This window comes from Cynocephalus volans, chromosome 3, assembly GCF_027409185.1.
Source record: "Cynocephalus volans isolate mCynVol1 chromosome 3, mCynVol1.pri, whole genome shotgun sequence".
In the NCBI taxonomy this organism is placed as follows: domain Eukaryota; kingdom Metazoa; phylum Chordata; class Mammalia; order Dermoptera; family Cynocephalidae; genus Cynocephalus; species Cynocephalus volans.
The window spans coordinates 78,782,711-78,807,262 of NC_084462.1; the positions used below are offsets into that span (position 1 = coordinate 78,782,711).

The 24,552-nt window shown below is 38.4% G+C and overlaps 1 protein-coding gene across 3 annotated transcripts in view; it reads left to right on the forward strand.

The window, feature by feature from the left end:
- RORA (RAR related orphan receptor A) overlaps window positions 1–23,915 on the forward strand; it is a 714,208-nt gene extending 690,293 nt beyond the window's left edge. For all 3 annotated transcript variants that reach the window (XM_063089778.1, XM_063089780.1, XM_063089779.1), the window contains 8 exons: window positions 3,951–4,092; window positions 6,737–7,132; window positions 12,891–13,012; window positions 14,613–14,745; window positions 15,773–15,880; window positions 17,171–17,281; window positions 18,240–18,352; window positions 19,985–23,915. In XM_063089778.1, coding sequence (XP_062945848.1) covers window positions 3,951–4,092; window positions 6,737–7,132; window positions 12,891–13,012; window positions 14,613–14,745; window positions 15,773–15,880; window positions 17,171–17,281; window positions 18,240–18,352; window positions 19,985–20,149 — 1,290 coding nt within the window. In that variant the 3' untranslated portion in view covers window positions 20,150–23,915. The remainder of the gene's footprint in view (window positions 1–3,950; window positions 4,093–6,736; window positions 7,133–12,890; window positions 13,013–14,612; window positions 14,746–15,772; window positions 15,881–17,170; window positions 17,282–18,239; window positions 18,353–19,984) is intronic.
- Window positions 23,916–24,552: the final 637 nt, after the last annotated feature.

A 24,552-nucleotide genomic window follows, 5' to 3' on the forward strand; every position in this document is an offset into this window, starting at 1 on the left:
GTGATTTAGAGATAAGTAAGGCAAAACAAAGGGGCATAATACTTCTGGTCAGAAATGAGGGAAAATTATGGAATCATGAGACTTATTTCCTCATGTGACTCCTCACCCAGATCAGGAGGCAGTCGTAGAAGAGGATTTTGTAAAATACCTGGGCAGCGGCAACCCGGTTCAGCTAACAAGACTAATCAGAAGGAAAACACTAATTTCAGAGTACATCAGTCTTGCTCCTTTGTTATGTGTACATGGTTTTTTTACACTGACTAACTTAATGGTTGCCCTCTATGAGAACAATCGAGGACAAATTCTTCTGACACACAGGGAAGCAGAAAAACAAAAAGGATAACAGTGTAGTTCTGGAATTAAACTCCATGAATTTATGTCCTGGTGTTGCCACTTGCTGAAGGTGGGAACTCTGAGCAAGTCACTGCACCTCTTGAAGCCTCAGTTTCTTTGGTCTTAAAACCAGAGAAATGACAGTACATGCCTCATATTCCCCTTGTCAAAACTAAACGTCATAATCCATATAAAGCCCAGAGTGCCTCGTTTGTAGTTAGCACTGTTTTAATGGAACCCAAGATTTGTTTCAATCACATATCATAAGACATACAGATATAGAAATGACTGCATCATGACGGAAGTTTACTCTCACAGATCCCTAAAAGCAGGATCCGTGGCGTGGCATGCCTTGCAAGGGGGGCCACACAGAGAAGCGCCAGGGTCATCAAGAGGCAGAGTGTGGGTGGGGCAGTGCAAGGTTCCCACAGGAAGGAATGTGTGCGAGGCAGGGTAAGCAGGCTTAGGAGTGGCTGGTTTGAATAATTACAGGGGGTGCTGTGCCTAGCTGCCTGGTACCTGGCCCTGGGGTGATCAGAGAAGGAGAATAGCTGCTGGAAGTATAAGAGCCTGATAAAGGAGGTGGTTGGAGTGAGGGCTCTGGATTGTTTGGTTTGCGTGTCAAGGGCATGCTGTAGGCAAGTTATTTGCTATCTGTAGGAATTAACTAGCCCTGGGAAGAGCAGTCCCTCTAGGGTCAGCAAGGCCCCAAGATGTCAAAGCATTAAAAATACAGAATAAAAGCATATGATTAATACAAGCACACATTCAGACTGATCAGTTTATCTATCATCAGCACCATGTCCTCTCAGTTCCCTTGTAGCAGAGCAAACTGATGGTTATATATCACGTCCAACATTCTGGAACTGGATTCAAAGTGGTTTGATGTTAACTTAAATTACTACATGGACACCAAAAAGCAGCTATCCTTTTCATTAATAACCCAACTGTTATTCAAGAGCTGTGTCTAGTTCTGGATTTCAAACTTTTGAAAGAAGTGAAGAAATTGGAGAGGATCCTAAGAAGAAATACTAAAGGTGGGAAAGAACCTAGAAAGAAAGGTGACCCGTGCTGTGACTTGGTCTGCAGAGGAGGCATCTAGGAGATAGCTTGGCAGCCCTCCAGTTTTGGTTCCATTTAAAGAAAAAAAGAGATCTTTCAGACATTCTCCACCTTCGGTGATCATAAAACAAACTGGAACAGGCTTAATGGGAAGCAAACAAAATTCAACCCCAACTAAAGGAAAAGCAAATCGATTCCTGATCCTAGGCACCACAGCAATAACAAGCATGGTGGTGCGAGTGGTGGTGGAGTCTCGAGAAAGATGAACACCTTTCAGCTTTGACAGAGATTATGTGTCTCAGACTAAAATGAATGCTTAGACAGGTGACCTCTTGGCATCTCTTTCAAAGGATTTTCTGCCTCTGTTACCATTGTATTTTCTTGAATTCTCTCCATTAAGCCCCAAAGGAAGCTTTACTTCTCCCTTCCTTTTTACAGGAGAAAACATACACACGCGTGCACACACACACACACACACACACACACACCGACAGATTTAGATATTTTGAGCAGAGGGAGATTGCTTTACAGAAGACGCCAGACTTGATATAGGGTGGATGTAAAGTACAATAGAGAGACAGTGTGAGATGCTGGGTCGCCAGCCTCACCCATGTTTAGGTTAGCAAGCAGCCTGGCAGAAAATGAGAGGGGGTGAGAGGTCAGGGACCTGCCCCCTCCCAACCCAGGTTGGTTTTCAAAAGTACAGAACTGGGAAATGAGGTCGTGTACATCATACACATCAATTTGGCCCACAAAGGCCCCCAGCTATACAGAAGAAAGTAGATGTACTAGATTCTTCTTCCAAAATAACTCACATACCTTTCCACCTCCTTATTTTTAAGGAAAAAAATAGAAAGCACAGATAAACAAAAAGAAAATTTAAATCACCCATGGCCCCATCAACCAGAGCAAATGGTTCTTTTCATTTGGGGACATAATTTTTCAAAGTCTCCTCTATGTTGAATATATGGGTTTCTAATTTTTTCCCCTAAAACTAGATTATACTATGCTTGGTTCTTTTGCTGCTTTTTAAAAATTTAGCAGTATATTTTTATCACCTTTTTATATGAATAATTGCATTTCTCAAATACCATTTTTAGTGGTTGCTGGATTCCATTGTATGGACACACGGAATCCATACAATTTGGTAATGTTAGACTTTTAGGATCTTTCTAAATTTTTCTGTTTTATAGATAGTGCTGTGAAAAACATTCTTGTAGGTAAATCTTTGTACCATTCTTAATATTCCTTTATGGTATATTCCTTAAAAGGTAATTACTGGTTCGATGGCTAGGCCTGTTTTTAATAATTTTAATACAACTACCAAATTGGCCTCCAGAAAAATCTTTTGATGGGAGTGTACCCTTATCAGATTGCCCACCATTCTGTCAGTTCTTCAGGATTGTATCTCTCCCTTCTCCACTTGTGTCCCCTTTGTTGGGGTCATCTGTCTTCACCATTAAAGCTTTGCACATAATTCTCTTTTGTACCCTTCATGGCTCTGCTTCATAAAAATGACTCCAGTTACCTTATTTTTCTTCTGCATACATCCCTAGCTTACAAAAACACTGAAAGATAAGTCGACAATAAAAAGATAGCTAATGCTTCTAAGTAACATATGGATTAAAAAAGAAATCTACTGAAAATTAGAATATGTTTTCAACTGAATGACAATGAAAATACTGCCTCGTAAAGCTTGTGGTATGGTGCTAAAACATAACTAAAAGGAAAACTTGCAGCTTTAAGAAAAGAATAAACACTGAAAATTAATGAGCTGAGAATCTAGCTTGGGAAGTTAGCAGAGGAAACAAGTAAAAATAAAATCCTGGAGGTCAGTAGCTCCTTATGCATCTTTGTACCCTCCGTCATTTCTAAAACAGCGCTCGACACATACAAACTTGAGGATCAGTGTGGATTTGTTAAATCTTCAGAGCCATGATTCTGAGTACATGTTATTTCCAAACTGTCATGGGTTAAAGACTATTACCAATCTGATTGATCTGCCAAAATAATCCATCCAACTGTCAGCTAACCGCTTGTGACAGTAGATCCTAACTTGAGGAATGAGAGACCCCGAAAGGGCCATGGATGAAGCGATGACCACAGTGCACCAGGATTGCAGCACCCTGGGTTATGCTGTGGCTGCATTTACCTTAACTCTAGACATCCCAGAGAAGTGTTTTGTGTTGAGTTTACTAAACATAGTTTGGAGATAAAGGTTAAAGATAAGTCCCTTTGTATCATTCCCTCAAGCACATTGCTTTGGGTTATCAGAAGCCCAGAACAGGGATCCTGTGCTTTTTATATAGGCAACTGTCTGTTGAAGTTAAAGAAAGTTTTGCATATGTAAGGGACAGAGGATTAGGCTCCAGGGATCAATTTTACTCAAGGAAAAAGAAGTGACTTTAATTTCATTAATGGTCTCCTGAATGATTCTGCTACAAGTTTAATTCTCCATTAAATATTAATACCCCTCAGTGTTTAGTATACTGCCTTTAGTACCATACCACTCAAACTGACACTAACCTGTTTTATATTTCATAACTGAATCACAGGGCTTTTTCAGGAGAAGTCAGCAAAGCAATGCCACCTACTCCTGTCCTCGTCAGAAGAACTGTTTGATTGATCGAACCAGTAGAAACCGCTGCCAGCACTGTCGATTACAGAAATGCCTTGCCGTGGGGATGTCTCGAGATGGTGAGCTCTCGCAGCTTGCATTGTGCAGTAGCATGGGGTTGTGAAAGCGCCTTCTGAAACCTGGACCCAGATCTGCCAAAATATGCCCCCTCGGCCCCCTCCCCCCTCCCCACCCCCCACTCCCCCTGCTCTTCTGGCAGCTTTGTGGCAGTCACAGAAGTTGCTTACTCCCCACTATCCATCGGAGCCCACTGACTGGCTGATGGAGGGGGATGTGGAGCAGAGAAGGCTCTTGTGATCAGAACACCTTCAGATTTTTGATGTTTCAGACATTACAGGTGGATAAGTTGATTGAAGGTAAGTGACACCTGAGAGCCTGAATAAATATACCTCCTGCAGGCACTTTCCCCCGTAGGAAACACAAGCCAGAGCTAATTGTTACTTGCTTTACACTAGTAAATTTACGGGCAGATGGGATGAAGTAGCTTTTGTGCTAACTGGATATTTGGAATCACGTGCCAAAGTCAAATATTTGTATATACAGCATGTGTGACAATAGTGCAAAGCACGGCTCAATGACAAATATTCTTTTCATTAAAAGAAGCTTTTTTAAGGAATAGAGACTGCCTCCCGTTCAGTCACCAAAAATTCTGAGATCTTCCTGGAAAACTATCTTAAGTGCACTAAATAATCAACACCAGATTTCAAGATAGTTATTCTTATACATGGAAACTGGGCAGAAAGTTCAGCGGGTCTGTTTTAAAGACTTTTTCCGAGCATACTGGCTGGCTCTCTTAAGAGATCCCTTTGCGGGAAAACGTCTCCTCCAATGGAATCTCAGCCTGTGGAAAAATACTTCAGGTTGAGGGGCAGGCTTTCCAAAAGCCTGCCTTCCCCATAATCAGATGTTCTTAGGGCCTGTGGACCCGCCCAAGCAAGAGTTCACTTTTGTTCCTACAAATTCTAAGAGGCCACCCAGTGTGCCACTACTAAATGAAGTTTTTGTCATCGGAAGATACAAGTCATAGAACTTTTACCACGTTCTCAGAATTCCTGTGACATTCAACTCTGCAGATTTCATCTTCCGATGGCACTAAACTGACCAAGTTAGATATATCTCTTATGAATTTGTAAGTTAAAATCACAAGTTGTATATGCACTTTCTCAAGAACTGGTCCTTTTATTTCACTTTCAGGATGCTATGATTACTGTCTTTAATATTAAAGCAAAAGTTAAAATACAAGTGCAGAGTCACAGCAGAATGTGTTTACCTAGGGCTATTGATCCCCTTGGGTGTCCTAGAGTATTCTGTTCAAAACTATTAACTACCTTCAGTATGCCTCTGAAATTTTTGCATATAAGAAATAGCACAAGTCGTTGTGGGCTTGGAATGAATGTTGGGGCATACAAAATTCTGAGCCTGAAATTCAGAGCCCACATCAGCCTGGTTTCTGTCTAACCAGCCCCACCCAAGTTTGCCATCTGAGTCGTGGAAACTAAAAATTGACCAACATTCCAGCTTACTTGTTTCTTCTGTGCAAAAGGACAGCACGTCCTCCTTGGCAGGAAAAGCATCCACCAGCTGGCCATGTGGCAGTGTTGGTTCCCAGTTTCATTTCCATCTATCCTGCCTCCTGCCCCAGATGCATATAACTATGATGATGGTCAAATGGATGATTCATCTGCCTGGTCAGGTATAAATTTAACCACAATCAATTAAGAGAACCAAGCCCCTCTAGCAGAGGCTTTATCTGCATATGCAGAGTCTAGCTATGAAATAAATGAGTTAGTGAGAGAACTCAGACCTGGAAATCATAGGCTTGGGGGGTTGTTTGTTTGTTTTGTTGTTGTTGTTGTTTTAAATTATCTCAGTGTTTCAGGAGAAATCACTGGAGATTCTGAATGAACGAGAAACTTACTATAGCTGTTGCTCCACTTTAAATACGGGGACACATCTCAAGGAGAGGAGCTGCAAACACAAATCTGCCCAACAGGAATCTTATATAGTGTTTGCCCTTTCAAACTCGTGAAGCTCTTTTTACTTGAGGTTAAATGAGAACAGCAGAAAATGTCATTTAAGGATGGGTCCAAGGGTCTCACAGGGGCTGCCATGATGTGTGAATGGGGAAGGAGGCTTCTTAGGTCAGGTGGACTTGGAGATGTAGTTCAGGGAATTACAAAGACCGTGTCCAGTCTGTTTAGGCCTCTCCATGAAGCCTCAGATTTGGCCAATTGATGAGGAAGAACCTCCTTCGAGTGTACAGAACAGTGAACTGAAAGAAAATTAAAGATTACCTGCTTGTGCCTCCACGTGCCCTGTGAATCTTCACATCCCTGCACCTTGGTCTGAACACTGGGAGAGCAGGAGGGGGTCCAGGCCAGCTGCATGGGTAGAGAGTGAACAGCACATTAAGTTACATGTTAGTAACTTAAGGAGCCTAGCAAGAAAAGAGACAGTGTTGCTCTGAGTCTCTCCTAACCATCCTGGGTCTGTTTCTGAACACTGTTTCTCTGGTGCTTAGGGGGATGGAGCGAGCTTGCATGGGGTGGAACTGGTTTCACCTCTGAATTCTGTCCTTATTTTGTGGTCATGTGGTTTTCGATTGAGATTGTCTAAGACATCAAAGGAAACCCTAAAGCACACCGGAGAAGATTATGAAGAAAAGCACAATATTTATGGCGTGCTTTGGCTTTTTTCTTCCAGCTGTAAAATTTGGCCGCATGTCGAAGAAGCAAAGAGACAGCTTGTATGCTGAAGTGCAGAAACACCGGATGCAGCAGCAGCAGCGGGACCACCAACAGCAGCCTGGAGAGGCTGAGCCGCTGACGCCCACCTACAACATCTCGGCCAACGGGCTGACGGAACTGCACGATGACCTCAGCAACTACATCGACGGGCACACCCCTGAGGGGAGCAAGGCAGACTCTGCCGTCAGCAGCTTCTACCTGGACATACAGCCTTCCCCAGACCAGTCAGGTCTTGATATCAATGGAATCAAACCAGAACCAATATGTGACTACACACCAGCATCAGGCTTCTTTCCCTACTGTTCGTTCACCAATGGAGAGACGTCCCCAACTGTGTCCATGGCAGAATTAGGTAATGGCATGCTTGTGTCTCTGGGGCTGCTCTACTCATGCCCTTTGAAGTAAAGGGGGGATGTCTGACTTGTCTCCAATGAGTTTTGTTATTAAAATGATGCAATTCACCTTTCCCACGTGGGCCACTGCATATTCCACCCTGACCCCTTGCTTTTGGCTGTCTGCTGTTTGCCATGACGTATCCAGTAATACATGGACCTCTCAGCATCAGAAATGGGACAAAATGAATGTAAGCAATCTTTAAATTCTGCAGAAAATTGTAAGCTCAGGACATGGCCACATTAACTTCGTTTGGCGTTTACTTGTGTTATATTCCAGCTATTGCTCTACGTCTAAGGTAACAAGAAATGGCAGTTCTCAAGTGGAACCTGGCCCCTAATCTTTTTTTGTTGACCAGTGCCGAGTTTTAAAATGTTTTAATGTATTGCCAAAATTTAAATTTGGACAATTATACCAAAAAATTCAGATTGTCAGCTTCTTGTGGGAGGGGAAAAAATGACCTAGTTACACTGGGCCAGCGTTAGTGAACCTCAACAACCAACTGGTACCAGTCAGAGGCTAACACCTTTAGATGGGCCCACCTGACTTCTCCCATTTCCATCATCTGCCCAGCCCTCCTAGGCATCTAAGTTTTGTAACCCTAATGTGTACTATAAACGTTAAAGGGAAATTAGCTTCTTTACTTGTCCAAATGCTTTGATTGTAGAAATTGGTGAAGAAATTGATGTATGCCATGTAAGGCTCACCGTGCAAAACAGAAAAAATTGTCATTTCCTTATTGCTGGGACGTTGCTGCTTCTTGGGAGATGTGACCTAGAAATGTTGATAACACAATGAGAAACTTTCCACCTCAAGAAAGTTGTGTTAACATCCTCTGCTAAATTTAATCGATTTTTAAGTATGGCACTATTATTAGAGAAACTTTGATAAGAACCTTTGAGTTTTAGAATTTGATCTGCTCTTCCTGGTGATTCCTCACGCAAGGTTATAGTCCTTTGGGATATTTCAATTAGTTGCTGTGGAGATGACTAAGTTAATACGAGGAGAGAATGAAGACTTCAGATGGGAGAGAACCAGCAGGTTCTGACTTAAGCACAGAAATTCTCAGTTCACAGAAATAATGGCTGTGTTCTTCAGTTGGTTTCTCCACCTCTGTATCCCATAAAACATCTTTTAACTGAAAATTTATATTTCCAGTAAAATCTTTCTCCAAATAGAACAAATTGAATGTTCTTTACGGTTTTTACACGAGCATCTCTTTATGGGTCTAAATTTAAATCCTCAAGAGCAGGGACATTTTAAGCCTGGTCTTTAACCACTGAACAGCATTAAAGGTGTATCACAGCTCTTTTGATTAGCAGAGAAACCTCTGAACTAGAAGCCAAGCTGAGCAGAGGTAGGTTTGATTTTTTTTTTCTTGAACTAGAACAAAAACCTTCCGTTTTTGTCATGACATCTTGGTTGGCTGAGCCTTAAGCAGACTGTAATGAAAGTAAAATTTTCAGAAATGAATAAGGATTTGATTGAAAGCTGACATGATACCGTGAAAAATGACCTGATTCACTTTAGCTTTGCTTTCACCTCACCATAAACACTAGTGAACCTGTCCTGTTTGCTTATCAAATATTCAATCCTAAAATAAACCCATAGGGCTTAGCCAAAGCGTTGCCCCTGAACAGAGCACTTTGGCTAAAAGTACACTAATACCTGAATGGGGCCAGAAATGGCTGAGCTGATTCCCCAGGACCCCGGACAAATCAGCTGCTTCTGCCACCATGGTCACCTCCCTATACAGTCTGGGAGCCCAGTGTCCTCATACTTTCTCTATGTTCTTTTAAATTAGAGATTTTTCACATGTATTATAGAATTTTCCAGGATGAATTAACGACTAGGAGTAGTCCCCAACCCAAAACTAAACTAGAATTTATTTGAAAAGAATGTAATTGGGCTCTAATTCTCTATGTCATTAAATGTGCAAAGCAGTTCAGGGAGCTAAGAGTAGCATTAAAGTGGCCCAAGACTTGCTGCTGCTGCTTCAAAGCTACCTAAAGCTCCTGATATTTCCTTTAGGGCTTCAGTCCTGCTGTCTCTTTAACCAAGACTCTTGACTTCATTTAGGCTAAAACTTTGTCATCAGATTTTAAACAAATGAAACCAGTTGTATAATAGCAAAATAAATTGTAAATTAACATATCCTAAGTCCAAGTCTATCCTTCAATAATAGTATCCACAACCCATTACTTTTAGTAGAAATATGTCTTCATCCTTGGGTAGGAAATTTTGCCATCGATGTATAATTAGTATATGCATTATACATTCCAGATAAACAAGCTAGGTTCATTAAAAAAAAAAAAAAAAGCCTGCTAATTGTGTGTGTTGCTGTACTTGGTAACTAAAGCTTTGTGAAGGAGACATGACTGATTGGGCAAAGCATTAGAAGAAATTAGCTTATATGGGTCGTGGTCCTAGCCTTGCCGTAATTTGGACACCCCAATATAAGTCATGTAACCTCTGCAAGCTGTAGTTTTCCTACTATAGAATATAAAAATTAAATGTGCAGACTCTGGAGCCAAATTGTCCGTGTTTTAATCATAGCTCTGCCACTTGCCGCTGTGACACCTCAGAGAAGTCACTTAACCTCACTGTGGCTCAGTTTCCTCCTCTGTAAAATGGAGATAATACTAATACCTTTCTCCTAAGGTTGTTATGAGGATTAAGTGAGAAAAAAATATTTTTTATAAAACTATATAAATATATATGTGTGTATATATCTATTCATAATAAATAGAAATTATATAGGTCTGGCACATACTAAACGCTACATAAGTGTTTTTTTTGTTTGTTTGTTTGTTTGTTTTGTTTACATAAGTGTTAACTATTATCATCATTATTAATGCTATTACCTGTAAAATGAGGAGAGATTAGACCAGAAGATGTCTAAAGTTTCTTCCCACTATGAAAATCTGTGACTCAAAAGCCCAGATTTTCCATCTGAAATATCTCAACGGTGGCTGTATTGATGAAGCAATCATTGAGGAGGTGAACTGAGTTGCCCCAGTCTCAGGTGATACAGATATCTACTGAGCACAGTCCAGAAACCAGGTCTCCCAACTCCAAGTTCCAAGGTATTTCACTATTCCAGAGTGTTTCTCTGAGAGCCCACACTAACTTCTTAACTTTTATTCAGCCTGACCATATTCTCCTTTGCTGAAATGGAGATTTAAAAATAGCAGTGTCTAAAATCTTACACTTGCCAAGTCCACCGTGAATTGGAATCGGAGGCAGTTGGTGAGTAGTTAGTGAGAATGCAGCCGCTGCCCTCTGCTGGTGGGCTACGTGCATTGCACTACTTGTTGTCTCATTGGCAGGTCTGCAAGCGGGACTCAAATAGGCAGGGATTAAGCGGAAACATTTTTTAGGATGAAGTGAAACAAGACGACGCTGACCATATTAACTGGAAGAGAATGACAGGAGCTTCTTCCCATCGTTCACCCCACAGGATCCCCTCCTGCTTCCCTGGGAACACCCTTCACCTTCATTATGTTTTTTCGTATGTGCGAAAATTGGTTTACGTTCTAGAAACGGTCTTATATAGTGAGAGCTTTTTCTATAGGAGATGGTTTACTACGTTATTTCCACATTTATTCTCTCGTTTCTGACTCTCCATTATTTTTGTCTTTACTCCCCTCTTCACAAATGTCATTGATTCTAAGACATAATTTAGGGCTTCTCCTTCTTTCTCTGTTTCTGTCTCTTTCCGTCCTTTAAATTTTTTCGTTTGTTTATGATTTTTTATGTTATTTATTTATGCTGTTTTTGTGTCTGAGTGTTGCCACGTAGGGTCTTTAAGGTTTACTATGTTTCAGTGTCTCTAAGGAGATTCTAGTTTCAAGCTCCATTTAGGCAAACCTCTATTTTCATGCAAACAAGTTTGGTTCTGTTTGTCAAAAGCAGTAACAAATTTCCAGATAAATGGACACTCCTCACTAGTGTTGCCAAGTCTGCATTCAGTACCATTCTTTCAAATGTATTGCCCTATTATACATTCAGGACCCTGGGAGGGGGTCATTTTTTGAATATGGTCATGAATATGGTCTTTTTATGAATGAATATGGTTTCATATTCACAGAATCTTGTCAATTCTTCTTTTAAAGTACTTCTTTAATCAGCCTTCCCTTCAATAACAGTTTTTACCAAACTGCTGCAAGTTCTTGTCTCTCACAGCCAGATTCCAGCAGCCTTCTAATCAGACCTCCTGCCTCAGTCTCTCTGTGTTCCAATCCACAGAGAAATAGAACACAAAACTGCTTGCTCTATTTTCCCAGATACAGTTTTCAACATGTCAGCTCCCACTTGAGAATCCTGCTGATTCCTTCTGTTACAAGTCCAAACTCAATCCATAACATTCAAGAGGCTTCAGGATTTGGACTCTTATTTACCTATATTTCTATTTCGACACTATCACTTTATCACTTCTGCACAGCCTCTACAAATGCCATGCTTGACCCCTCCTATGTGGGACTGGCCCACCTGTGGACACCACTGACCTCTCTTTCCAATCCTACCCATCCTTCAGGATCTAATGCAGATGTTCCTCTTCTGCCAAGAAGCATCCCCTAAGACATTAATCTCTCCCTTTCCTTGTAGCACCTATTATTTTCTTCTTTATCTTCTGATATAATTTAACTTTATACTTTCTTATCTGATATTTTGAATTGTCCTTTCAGTGTGTCCGTACATGTTCACCAGATTATAAGTTCCTAGAGAAAACTTCTTTGGCATCTGTTTATTATCTTCAAATCCCTGACACTGAAGTACAATAATAACTAATGTTTACATAACATACGCTATGTAATTATCCCTATTTAAGTGCTCAACTCATTTAATTCTCATAGCAACCCTATGAAATAGATAGTATTTTCCTCATTTTACAAATGAGGAAACCAAAGCACAGAGAGGTTAAGTAACATACCTAAGATCACACAACTACTAAGTAACAGAGCTGAGATACAGATGTAGACAGTCTATCTCCAGAGTCTATCTCTTAACAACTGTGCTATACATAGTCACATGGTAGGCCCTCAATAATGCTTTTTCTGTTATTTGCAGGAAAAACAAAAGAAATGTATAATTCCATCATAAAAGATTATTGTTTCCTAGTTTTTCAAGGGTAATCCTTCACAGATGGCAGATGTGTCTTTATAAAAATGCGAAGAAGAAGACATGTCAATCATTTCCCGTATCTGTCTAGGTCAATATTTGTTCATTCCCTGACATTGGTGTAAAGGCACAGAAAAAGTTCAGAGTTATGAGGGTCTTTGAAGTCACCAAGCCATGTCTTGAAATGTTGGCTTTGCAAAGTCCCTGTCCTACATCCTCCTGTTCCCAAATACAGAATATAGTCATGTACTACATAACGACATTTCGGTCAGCGATAGAATACATATTTGACAGTGGTCAGAGCAACAGGCCATATGCCATATAGTCTGGGTGTGTAGTAGCTGTCCCATCTAGGTTTGTGTAAGATGATGTTTGCACAATGACAAAATCGCCTGATGATTCATTTCTCAGAATATATCCCTGTCCTTAAGCAACTGTAGCTGCAAATTGTTTGTTTAAATGTGTAAAGATAATAAAAACTGGGTCGGCACATTGCATTGTACTTGTTACTAATAAAAGCAAGTATTTAGTAGGGGAACCACTGATTATCTAAGAACTTGGCTTTTTATGTTTGTGATCTCCTGTTTTCTCCTTAGAACACCTTGCACAGAATATATCTAAATCACATCTGGAAACCTGTCAATACTTGAGAGAAGAGCTGCAGCAGATAACGTGGCAGACCTTTCTGCAGGAAGAGATTGAAAACTACCAAAACAAGGTATAATCTGAGGAATTTTTCCTAGGATTGAGGCAACACGGGGAAGGGTATTGTGCAGGAGATTTGGTCAAGAGTTCAAACAGACCAAAGAATGACTATCTTTCATCAGATATCAGATTTCTGTCTAAAAATCTTTCTTCTAGAGCTAATCAGGTTCTTGAAGCTTTGCTGTCTTACTGAGATGCCAGTGTGCAAAATTTCAGCAATAATAAACAAGTTACATTGTGTTGTATAAGTGTACACATATCTCCTTCCATTTGTCAACAGGGGACTAGATTAAACAGCTTCCAAAAGCCCAAGTGAATTGGGATTTGTCTCAGTATCATAATGGAAGATTTTAAGGTCTGAAAGTTGATGTAAAATAATCTCAGCCTCATATTTCCAGAGGTTAACATGCGGGAGTTTAGAAAGTGTGTACAAAAACAAGGTTTGGAAGCTATGGTCATAACTCCAGTCTGAACTTAGCAATATGAGGCTAACAAATAGTGCTGCTACTGATCTTTTTTACAAAACACCCTGATCAATAAGCCACTAAAATAGAAGGGCAAGCTGGGGAGTGGGAACTTTTAATTACCCATTCTGCCATTGGTCAAAGAAAATGCTGTGTTTTCTTCCAATAACTGTAGAAATTTAGGCTTCATAAGGACCATGGAGATTATCTAGACTAATCCTCCCTTTCATTTTACATATGAAGAAACTAATATCCCTTGGCATATGGCTGGAGAGTGAAAACATCAGGATCAGACCCTGACTCCTGGCTCCTAATTCACGGTTTCTTCCACCCCATTACATTGGTGGAAACAGTCTTAAAACTAAGATTGGGGAAACAAGTGAGCAACACAACAGATCCAGGTCACCCTGAAACTGAACTGGAAAGTGCATATATGAAAGGAAGTTAACAGAACAGGTTAGGAATAGCAACACTTTACTTTGCCTTTGAGGTAGCTGGTAATGCCAGCAGCCACAGCAATGAAGGAGAAGCAAGAAAGCAGTGAGAAGCAACAAGTGTATAAAATGGGATTTCAGAGTCAGAGATGCTTGGATTTAAATACCAGCTCCTACACCTATCAGCTGTGAAACCTCTGTGAGCTTTAGTGTCCAATTCTAGACAATAGAAAGTGTTCTTACAAAAATGAAATAAGACAAGGGTGTCATAAAGCACCTAGCTCATAGTAGGTGCACAATAAATTTAATCGACTCCTCTGTTCTTCCCTCCCCCCAGTAAAGTAGTGGAAAATTTTCCAAGGTAAAATAATTGCTTAAAAGGAGATCCTACGTTGCTTCTCTCTGTGGCCCTGGGCTGAATCTGTGCCGTGTATTGCTTCCCTGACTCTTCTTTTCAGCTCTGCTCCAAGTGTTCCTCACATGTTTCCCCGTCCCTTTGCCACCAAAAATGTCAGAGAGAGGAATTGGAGGAGACGAGAAAGGATGTGAAAGCGATTGTTATAACCCAAATAACTGGGCAACTGTTTATTTTTTAATCCTCTGGGCTTTTTTAATCCATTTCCAAAGAAGAATTTTACAAAATAGGAACAGTCAAAGCAGTCGTGTCATGGATATCAGGTAACCATGTGTGTTCATGCGTGTCCCCCTTTAACAGCAGCGCGAGGTGATGTGGCAGTTGTGTGCCATCAAAATCACAGAAGCTATACAGTATGTGGTGGAGTTTGCCAAACGCATTGATGGATTTATGGAACTGTGTCAAAATGATCAAATTGTGCTTCTCAAAGCAGGTATGTGCTTTGCAAGTGCATTTTGAGATCTCTTCTTAACCTGATTTCACCCGCTTATTAAAGAAATGCTTGGTAAGGATGGTGTCAGGAACAGTTTTTCTCCAGTGATAATAGCTCAGGTTTTTCTTAGCAGAAACTGAGTTCTTTTTAAAAAAAAAAAATTAATATATAAATTCACACACACACACACAAAAAAACCGGGGTGGGGGGGAAGAAGATATAACAACAATTATTTGAAGTTGATACGACAAGCAAACAGAAAGGACATTGTTGGGGGGTGGGGGGGAGGGGAAGGGAGGGAGGTTTTGGTGATGGGGAGCAATAATCAGCCACAATGTATATCGACAAAATAAAATTTTAAAAAAAAATTTGATTTGAAATCTCATTGTACACTGATATTTAGGAGTAATGAATATGCATTTTGTTTATTTCTAGGAGCACCTTATGGAGCTCATTGTTGCTATTTATAAATATGCCAAATTTGAATAGAGAAAAAGTTTGATGGTTAAAAAAAAAAAGGTTTTGGAGCTATGTTCAGGAAACATTTCCCCTATTTTGTGTCTATTCTGAGTGAAAAGATTAATTTGAAGGATACCTGCATTTCCAAATTTTACCATCTCCTGAGTTTTGTTTCTACACTCCAAGTCCTCTGGAGTTTATGAATGAGTTGTTTTGAAGAAGGTTGTAGAACGCAGAGAGAGATCCCTGTTTTTGATTGATTGTTTTAATAAATATGAGTAAATATTTTCCTAGAAACTTTGAGACTCTACGTTGCAAACTAGAAGAGTGCCAAGGAAGTAATTGATAAATCAATCCTTGGTTCAATTTAACAGGCCTTAGCTTCAGCATAATAATCTTTAAAGACAGTAGCAAACCCTGCCTTTTGGACAGATAGCAGACATGACTGAGAGCCCACTAGCCAACCCACACACAACACCCACTGTGCTGTCTCCGAAAGAGATCTCTACATTAGCACCTTACAAATGATCTTACATCAAATGACCCAAACCCTTCTGCCTCTGCTTAGGTTCTCTAGAGGTGGTGTTTATCAGAATGTGCCGTGCCTTTGACTCTCAGAACAACACCGTGTACTTTGATGGGAAGTATGCTAGCCCTGACGTCTTCAAATCCTTAGGTAAGGGAATCTCAAGGTACCTTATCTTTAAATCAGGGATACAGGAAAAGATGTGGGTTGGGCGAAAACTTTGATTGGACAAAGTGGAAACTGGTTACTTGGGAACAAAAATTAAAAGATCTTCTACCTATTTTATTTTATAGTTAGTCACTGTAGAAGTCACACAGCTCAAATGCTTTTTGTCTATATTACATGTAATGATCTAAAGTTTCATTTTATCTAGCTGATAATCAAAAGGATTTATTTTACATGTCCTTCCAGTTCCCTTCCAGATTGTAAGAAAACAGATTTGCAGGGGATATATTATTCAGATAACTTAGAGGATGTGATTTGATACATAAAATCAAGCAAAGAGCAAAAAGTCTGTCCTCCCATACCTCTCCAACAATAACCATAAATGAGAATGAAATGCAAATATCAAAGAAATAAAGTATAGCTAGGTGAAACTATGACATATATTTTATAAATAAATTATTTTGGATTTCTATAATTTAAATAAAGTGGAATATAGTCATTAAAAAGAATGGGAAGGTATCGAGGATATGCTATAAAGTGATTTTTTTTTAAAAAAGTTACATGACAGAAGTTTTATATAGTTAAGTGTAGTATAGCCCATTGCCATTTAAATATATGTACACAATATGCAAATCTAAAAGAATAGACACCAAACTTAACCAGTCTTTTGTAGACTGGATTATTATTTTAGGAGACTTTTGCATTCTATGTTTTCAGTTCGATAAATAATTGTGATAGTTTCACCCCAGAATGTGTCATTTGTTAAATATTTTTAAGGGTGTTTTAGGTAAAAGAGAGTTGAAAGCAATGAATTTGACATTTGACTTAGATTGTAGCTGTTAGACTCTATTGGTTAAAAGTCTGGACTCTGCCGTCAGGCACCCTGGCATTGAATCTCAGGCTGTACTTCCTACCTGTGTGACCTCAGTATACTACTTTTCTCTCCAGTTTCCTCACCTCTAAAAAGGGGATGATAATAATAATACCTCCCTCATGGGGCTGTTGTGAAATAAGAGGAAACTCAAAGAAATCTCGTAGAGTAGGGCTTGACATAGTAATCACACTACAAAAGTTCACTTTCGTTTGAATGATGGTGGTGGTGATGATGGTTGGCTAAATAGATTTTTCTCTTAAGATTTCAAGCTATTAATCTGTATAAATGTTATTACTGTCCCCTCTGATCTTCAACCACTAGATCCCTCTTCACTTTCTTCCATATTTTTCTCCTAAGATGATAACCAAAATCCTACACTGTCTGTATTTTAATTTTGGCAGGTTGTGAAGACTTTATTAGCTTTGTGTTTGAATTTGGAAAGAGTTTATGTTCTATGCACCTAACTGAAGATGAAATTGCATTATTTTCTGCATTTGTACTGATGTCAGCAGGTAAGATAACCACATAAAAATAAAATGGTTCTAAAATTGTCCAGGTAAAGAATTTTTACAAGGTGCATAACATTTAATGGCTATAGAATATATGGGGGGTTACCAAGAGGGGATGCCACCTTTATTAAATATAATTTTAAGTTTTTCAAATAATATCCTTACACACACACTCTCTCTCTCTCTTTTAAGGAGACCTCATCCTTTCAGATAAAATGTTAAATCATTTAAGAAATGAGAACTGAATAAAACTGGGTCCAGAATTAACCTCCTGATACCAAGAGAAATGCTATAGTAGAGTACAGTTGCTCTTCTCAGTACAAGTCTCCAAGATAACATGGTTTTCAAGACATCCTACTTTAAAAAAAAATCCATTTGGATGTCATACATAAGTTTCTCTGAATTTAATCTATGTTTTCAACCAGTACTGCCTCTTAGGGACAATCAGTTTTTCAAATTTGGTATCTTCCATTTAGAATTATTACACGTAAAAACTTCCTTCTAAATTCACCTTTAAGTCATCTGGAATTCTATTGACAATTTTAGTTGCCCTTGATTATAAGGCAATATTCATATTTTCCAAAAAGACTAGCAGGATTGATATAAATACTTCACTCAGAAATACATGTAATTATTAGAAAGGATTGAGGGGCCATGGGTAGTTTGATTTGCATTTGTACAAGTATGACCTTATATTTAAATGGTTATCTTTCGGAAGAGGAGAATTCTCACTTCCTTTAAGTATCAGTAAGAATGGAAAGATTTAATATCCTGTTTTATAACGCTCATAGATCACCCATTCTATCCCTTTAGGAGCAAATTTTGAAAGAGCAGTGAAAATGGCCTGTGAGTCTCTAAATATGCATTGTGGTGTAATAATCTCTTTCTAAGAATCAGGAGGAATGGGGTGTTCTGACACCATGTTCTAAGAATACTAAAAAATATCATTTTTAATGTCTAGATCGCTCGTGGCTGCAGGAAAAAGTAAAAATTGAAAAACTGCAACAGAAAATTCAGCTAGCTCTTCAGCATGTCCTACAGAAGAATCACCGAGAAGATGGAATACTAACAAAGGTGAGAGCCAAAGGTCTCCAGTTGGCATGTCCTGAATTATCTCCAGGCATAGATCATGCTGCCAGCGGCCCTTGGAACCCATATGACCAGTCCCCAAAAGGATCAGTAAGCAACAGGCTATTAAAAAGAAAGCAAGCTTCATTTCAAAAAATTCTTTGGGACCAAAACTCATTATCCAGGTTAAATTCTATTTATTATCATTAATTACAAAGTGTCTTGCAATATTAGGGCAAGTGTAGAAAAAAAAGTTTTTTAAGCTTTAATACATCCTGAAAATGCTCCTTCTATTCCATCAAAGTTGGGCATAAAGCAGAGTTAATGTTCTACATTGATATAAATTAGAAAAATAATCTTTGAATTTAGAAGGAGGAAGTTATAAAGGACTAAAAGAATTAATCAGCATAACCATATATTCTAATATTAGTGCTATTCCCATTAAATTCATTAGTAATTAACAGTGAATGACTTTTTTATTTTCTTCATCAAATTTCTCATTTTTACCCTGTTTTCAAAGCATAAGATTTCATTTTTGCTAATTATTATCTTTCACAATAAAAATGTAATTAGGATGTCAATCTAAAATAAGCTAATATCCCTCAGTGTTAGTGCTAGTAGTGTGTATTTGGTCTTAGAAAAAATAAGCCCAATTCTTTCTTAGATTATTTTATGTGTTGTATTGTGTGAGAGGATGATTTGAAAGGTTTTTGGTTTTGTTTTCTTGTTTGTTTTTGTTTTCTTTTCTCCTGATAGCTAGGTCAGAAAAGGGAAATTGGGGGTTAACTGCTGTTTAGTTTACTTTGCACCTGTGAAGTGATTGCCTGGGGCAGGAATGGGGAAATGGGAGAGAGAAGAGCCCTCCAGAGCTTCATTCACCCTCCTCTCCACCTTCCTACCCAAATGCAAGGGTACCATTAGGTTCTTTTATTATAGAGAGTGCCTAACACGTGGACAAGATCTAGTGAAAATGTTTCCTAGAGAGGATATTCTGGGTTGAAATAGTAAGTATTTTGCCTATGTATAGTGCATTAGTGTTCAAAAGCATTTCTGCAAATCATGCAAATGGTCAATGCTGGGACTTCCATCCAGGCCTTCTGACTGTGCTTTGTTATAGGCAAAACTCCTTATCGAGAAGAAATTTGTTGTCATTGGAGTTAACTAGTACTAGCTCCGCATAAAATGTGTAGGGAATGCTGTCATCTCTAGGTGCAGGGCCCTCACTACCCTCAACTGCCCCCTCGCCCACTTCTCTATCACCAGGCCTCTTGCTGTTCCACAGTGGCAGGGGGCAGGGTTCTGTATGGTAGAGCAGAAAGCATCTTGGAATAGGAGGAGGTGAGAGCCTGGGGTTCTCAGCTCAACTCTGCCACTGAGAAGCTTTGCCAACTTTTGCTTATGAACATCACTTTGGGTTATTAAATTATTCATCAAAACAAAATCATATTGAATGTATACCTGGCACTTTAGGATATGACAATATCATCATTTATTTTTACCAATTCTCTATTACAGACTGTTTCAGTTGCTTTAAATGTATTTCATCATTACAGACAATGTTGTAAAGATCATCCAGATTCCCCGGTCTTTGATTCTCATGCCTGCTCTCTCCTGACATGTCCTTTCTTCCACTTACAGTTAATATGCAAGGTGTCTACATTAAGAGCCTTATGTGGACGACATACAGAAAAGCTAATGGCATTTAAAGCAATATATCCAGACATTGTGCGACTTCATTTTCCTCCATTATACAAGGAGTTGTTCACTTCAGAATTTGAGCCAGCAATGCAAATTGATGGGTAAATGTATCACCTAAGCACTTCTAGAATGTCTGAAGTACAAACATGAAAACAAAAGACAAAAAAATTAACTGAGACACTTTATATGGCCCTGCACAGACCTGGAGCGCCACACACTGCACATCTTTTGGTGATCGGGGTCAGGCAAAGGAGGGGAAACAATGAAAACAAATAAAAGTTGAACTTGTTTTTCTCATGCATATGATTTCCATTATGCCTACAGATATGGACCCTTTTTCTGTCTCAACTTCTTGATCGTTGACCTCTGTTTACAACAGAAGGAGGGTACTAAAGTCAGAGGATTTCCTTTTCTTGTAGCTCACTGCCCACAGACTTTCTGCAGAGTCCCCAGTCTGTCAGTAACAACAGAGTCCAGCAAGAATCGGTGACTTGTGTGCATAGCGGAGGTTGCAGCATTACTTTGCACAACTTGCTCTTTGTTTCATGAAGGAAGTTTTTATTTTTTCACCGATTATTGCCAGTCAGCAGGATGGCATGAAAAGGGTCCATAGCACTAGCAACAATAGCATTATAATATATTACAGGGTAAATGGGCATGAAGACTATATATAGCTAAAAGAGATATTGTTTATATATTGTTTTAATTAATATAAAATGTAGTTACTGGTGTAGCTTTTCCTGTTGAATTGATAAGGCACTTTCATTTTGCACCTTTTTCTTTAAATTAAATGCTAGCGTGTTCACTGTCGTGTCGCATGTGCACCAGAAACACAAGTTTAACTGAGAAGGCTTGGAAGGTACGTTGGGAGGTATTTATGCTGCTGTTTACAAAGTTACTCTTAAAAGACTGGCTGGTCATATCTAGAAATCACCGTGATGGGTATTTTTGTTTGTTTTTTTTTACACATGAATTTGGAATTAGAAATGAAAACTCTCCCTAAATTACACTTTGCTTTTTGATAAATTTAAGGATAAATGTGTTTATGCTTCATACAAAGTTGAATGATTGACTGGTGCTGGGGACTAATACCATCATGCACATTTTTTTAAAAAAAGCCTTTTAAAATGCCACCTTATGGAGGTGGGGGAAGGGAAACTTATTTTACACAATTTGGTAGTTATATGGACTCTGCCGCAACTCGGAATTCTTATGTTTTGAGAACAAATCAGTAAGTAACTAAAGTATTTATTGGAACCTAGCTTTTATTGTAAGAAGGACCCAAAGATTATATCTGGAACAAACGCACACTCCCCATGTGAGGACATGAATCGTTTACTTTGTGAATGTTTATGTTCTTGGTATAAGCCAGGAGCCCAGAGAGTTCATCTCAGAGTGAACAAATTCTAGACTAGTTGTCTCTAGATGCTGTAATTCTAGAATATTGCTCTCCATATTTGATAGATAGTAGAAAGGAGGGTGAGAGAGGCATACAATGTTGAACCAGTTTCTCTTATTTAAATATTAATTATTTTAAGCCTTTTAAGTGAAGTTGAGGCTAGCTGCAAACATTTACTCGTGTATTTATCTTTACTAGAAAACTGTGGACTGTAATTTATTTTATTAAATATTTAGAAGATAGTTTGGCTTTTGTGTTCAGGTGAGAAATATTGAGTTGTTTTTGTTTAATTTCGTGTTGTTGTTGTTGTTGTTGTTTAATTCCCAGTGGGGACGGGGGAAGGAACAGTCTGATATACAAGTGTGCATATTTTAAAAACAAGTGACCTTTGGGAATATAGGCATTTAGAAGATGATTTTAGTCACAGTAGGGGTAAGACTCAAACTACTGGTCTGACATCAAAGACCATGTTTGTACAAAAAAGTGAACATCTTCCATGGTATAAAGGTGGGAGTTTCCAAGCAGCTCTTTACACCTGTAAAGGAGTCTCCTCAGCCACTATGGCTCCTCCAGAATTGGGGCTCCCCATGTAATGCTGGGTCACCAGCACAGGCTTCCTAGAGCACTTCACTCTGTTTTTACCTCCACTGACTTTCTGACTTGTTTCCTGAGGGACTTGGAAAAAGAAAAGGAATTATTCACACAGAAGTCTGTATGAAGCCTAAATAACATCCAAAAAATTTTTTTCAAAAATATAGTAAGGGTTTAACCATAAATAGATGATGAGAGTAATATTTACTTAAACCTCTTACAGACATATAAAATTTTAGGTGAGTGTTTATATAGAGAGGTTAACTGTCAGTATATAGTATTTATATCTGGGCAACAAGGGTTAAGTCAAATTTTTAATTTAAGTAAGCATAGTTCCTTTAAAGATTAATAGTATTTATACTTTGAAAAGTGTACCAAGCTTAGTTCAGTTATTTATTTGTCCATTTTTTTTTTCTATTGTTTCTCCTTTGTGGAAAAATAGTGTGGTTGTTTGTTTTTTGTTTTTTGGGTTTTTTTGTTTTGTTTTGGTTTGGTTTGGTTTGGTTTGGTTTGGTTTTTTGTCACTCAGATTCACTAAATTTGGGGGTGGTTTTATTAAAGTATATTAACTTCTTTTTAACCAAAGCTTTCTGAATATGACCAGCCTCAGGTGCTAGCGCATTAAAGAGCAACTAAACCTAATTCCAGTGTCCATTTGTGAAATAATAAAAGCTAATTGAACCTCTCTAAGGGTGAGAGAGAACATAACGTTGAGCTTAAAAGAAATTCCTTTACCCAGAAAGTATTTTGAATTTACCAAATGCAAAAAAGAAGAAAAAAAAAAAGATGTTCTAATCTGAGTAAAAGTCATGACATGGTGACATTGCTTTTACAGTAAACCAAGATAGAGTAACATGATGCTGCTTCTAGGTGTTTCTGAAAGAAAAGCAAGGGGATGGACTTTAAGAGCAAAATCCATTGACAGTGTAGGAACAGAATAGTAAAGACAGAAACATGCTTGGTGAAATGAGGGGACAACTGACCATTATTTGGATCTGAGTTGGGATCTGAAGTTAATAATTCTGTTGAAAAAAAATGAGTCCAGGAGAGGATGTAAAAAACTCTGCATTTTTATTTTCTTATTGTAAAAACACCTGTTTGATGACACAAAATATTTGGTGATAACAGAACAATTGTTCTTAATAGTTCTTACAATTAAAATTTCCTAAACTTAAATGTCCAGTAGTCTTTTAAGGATTGGAACCACATCATTGTCAACCCGGCTGCTATAATGCTTTTATACATTTTTTTCTAACATAAGGTAAATAAGGCTTTTGTACAAAGCCTGAATACCTTCTGTTATTATGGTGTCCAAGTGGTTATATTACATTGTGAAAAAACTGGCCTTGGTCACAATGAAAACAAAAGTGCAGATGGAAGTGCTTTTTGGACAGTTTGCAAATTGTGTTAAAGCTATGGATTTTTTTAAAGCCTTCATCATCCTAATTCACCCTTCCTAACTTAAGGAAAACATGACTTAAGACACTGCTTCTAAGTTTGGTTGTTCTTTATAGTGTAGATACCCAGATCTCTGTGAGCATATGGGGTGGGCTGAGGGTCAGGTGAGGAAGGAGCGTGTACGTATGTGTGTTTATATGTTTGTGTGTATGAGAGAGAGAGAGAGATTTGCGTGTGTATGATGTGCATGCGTCGGACTGCTTCTAGGCTACTAAGTGTCAATGGAAATGAAAATGTATTCAAAATACTTAAATCAAAACTAGAAGATGGAAAAAAAAAGATTTATTCTATACAAAGCCTTGTCTGGACCACTTTAGAGAGACTTCTATTTTTTTAACCCTTCTATAAATATTTGATGGCACTTGAAATATTCCTGCAATAAAATGTGATTTGTGTAAAGAAAAAAAAAAAGATTTTGTAATGTGAAACAAAGAAAGAAAGTAATGTAATTTTCTAAAAAAAAAAATACAAACAAACAAACTTTGTATTATTTTCTTGATGGAATTTGTCTATCTGTCTTTGGAAAACTTTTTATTTCATTGAATGTGCCATAGTAGAAATATGTGTTTTTAGTTTTAGAATAAGGAATAGCTAGCTGTTTGTGTTCCGACATTCCAAAACGCAAAACAACCTAGTAGAATCTTTAATGAAAAGGTTTAAGTAGTGTGTGAGCTTCTCTCATTGTTGCTTTTTTGCACATGTTCTTCATTCCTCTCTAGTGCAATATGTACATAGAGCACTTGCGGGTGTACCTTGATCCCTCAGGGAAAAATACATATTTGTACAGTTTTTTTTTTGTTTGTTTGTTTTTTGTTTTTGGCTAAGGAATGTCGATCGAATCACTTGTTATTGTGAGGGGCAGCCAGATAATAATCCTAAAGCCACTGTTTCAAACATTGATTGTTTAAATCATGTGTCCTTCTAGTGCTATTATTTTAAGATAATAATAATAAAAAGTTATTTTCTGACAGTTCTTTGTGCTGATTGGTGAAAAAAAGGGTAAATAAGCACCTTATGATTGACTTACTGTGAATGACAATCCATCTTGATATCAACGATA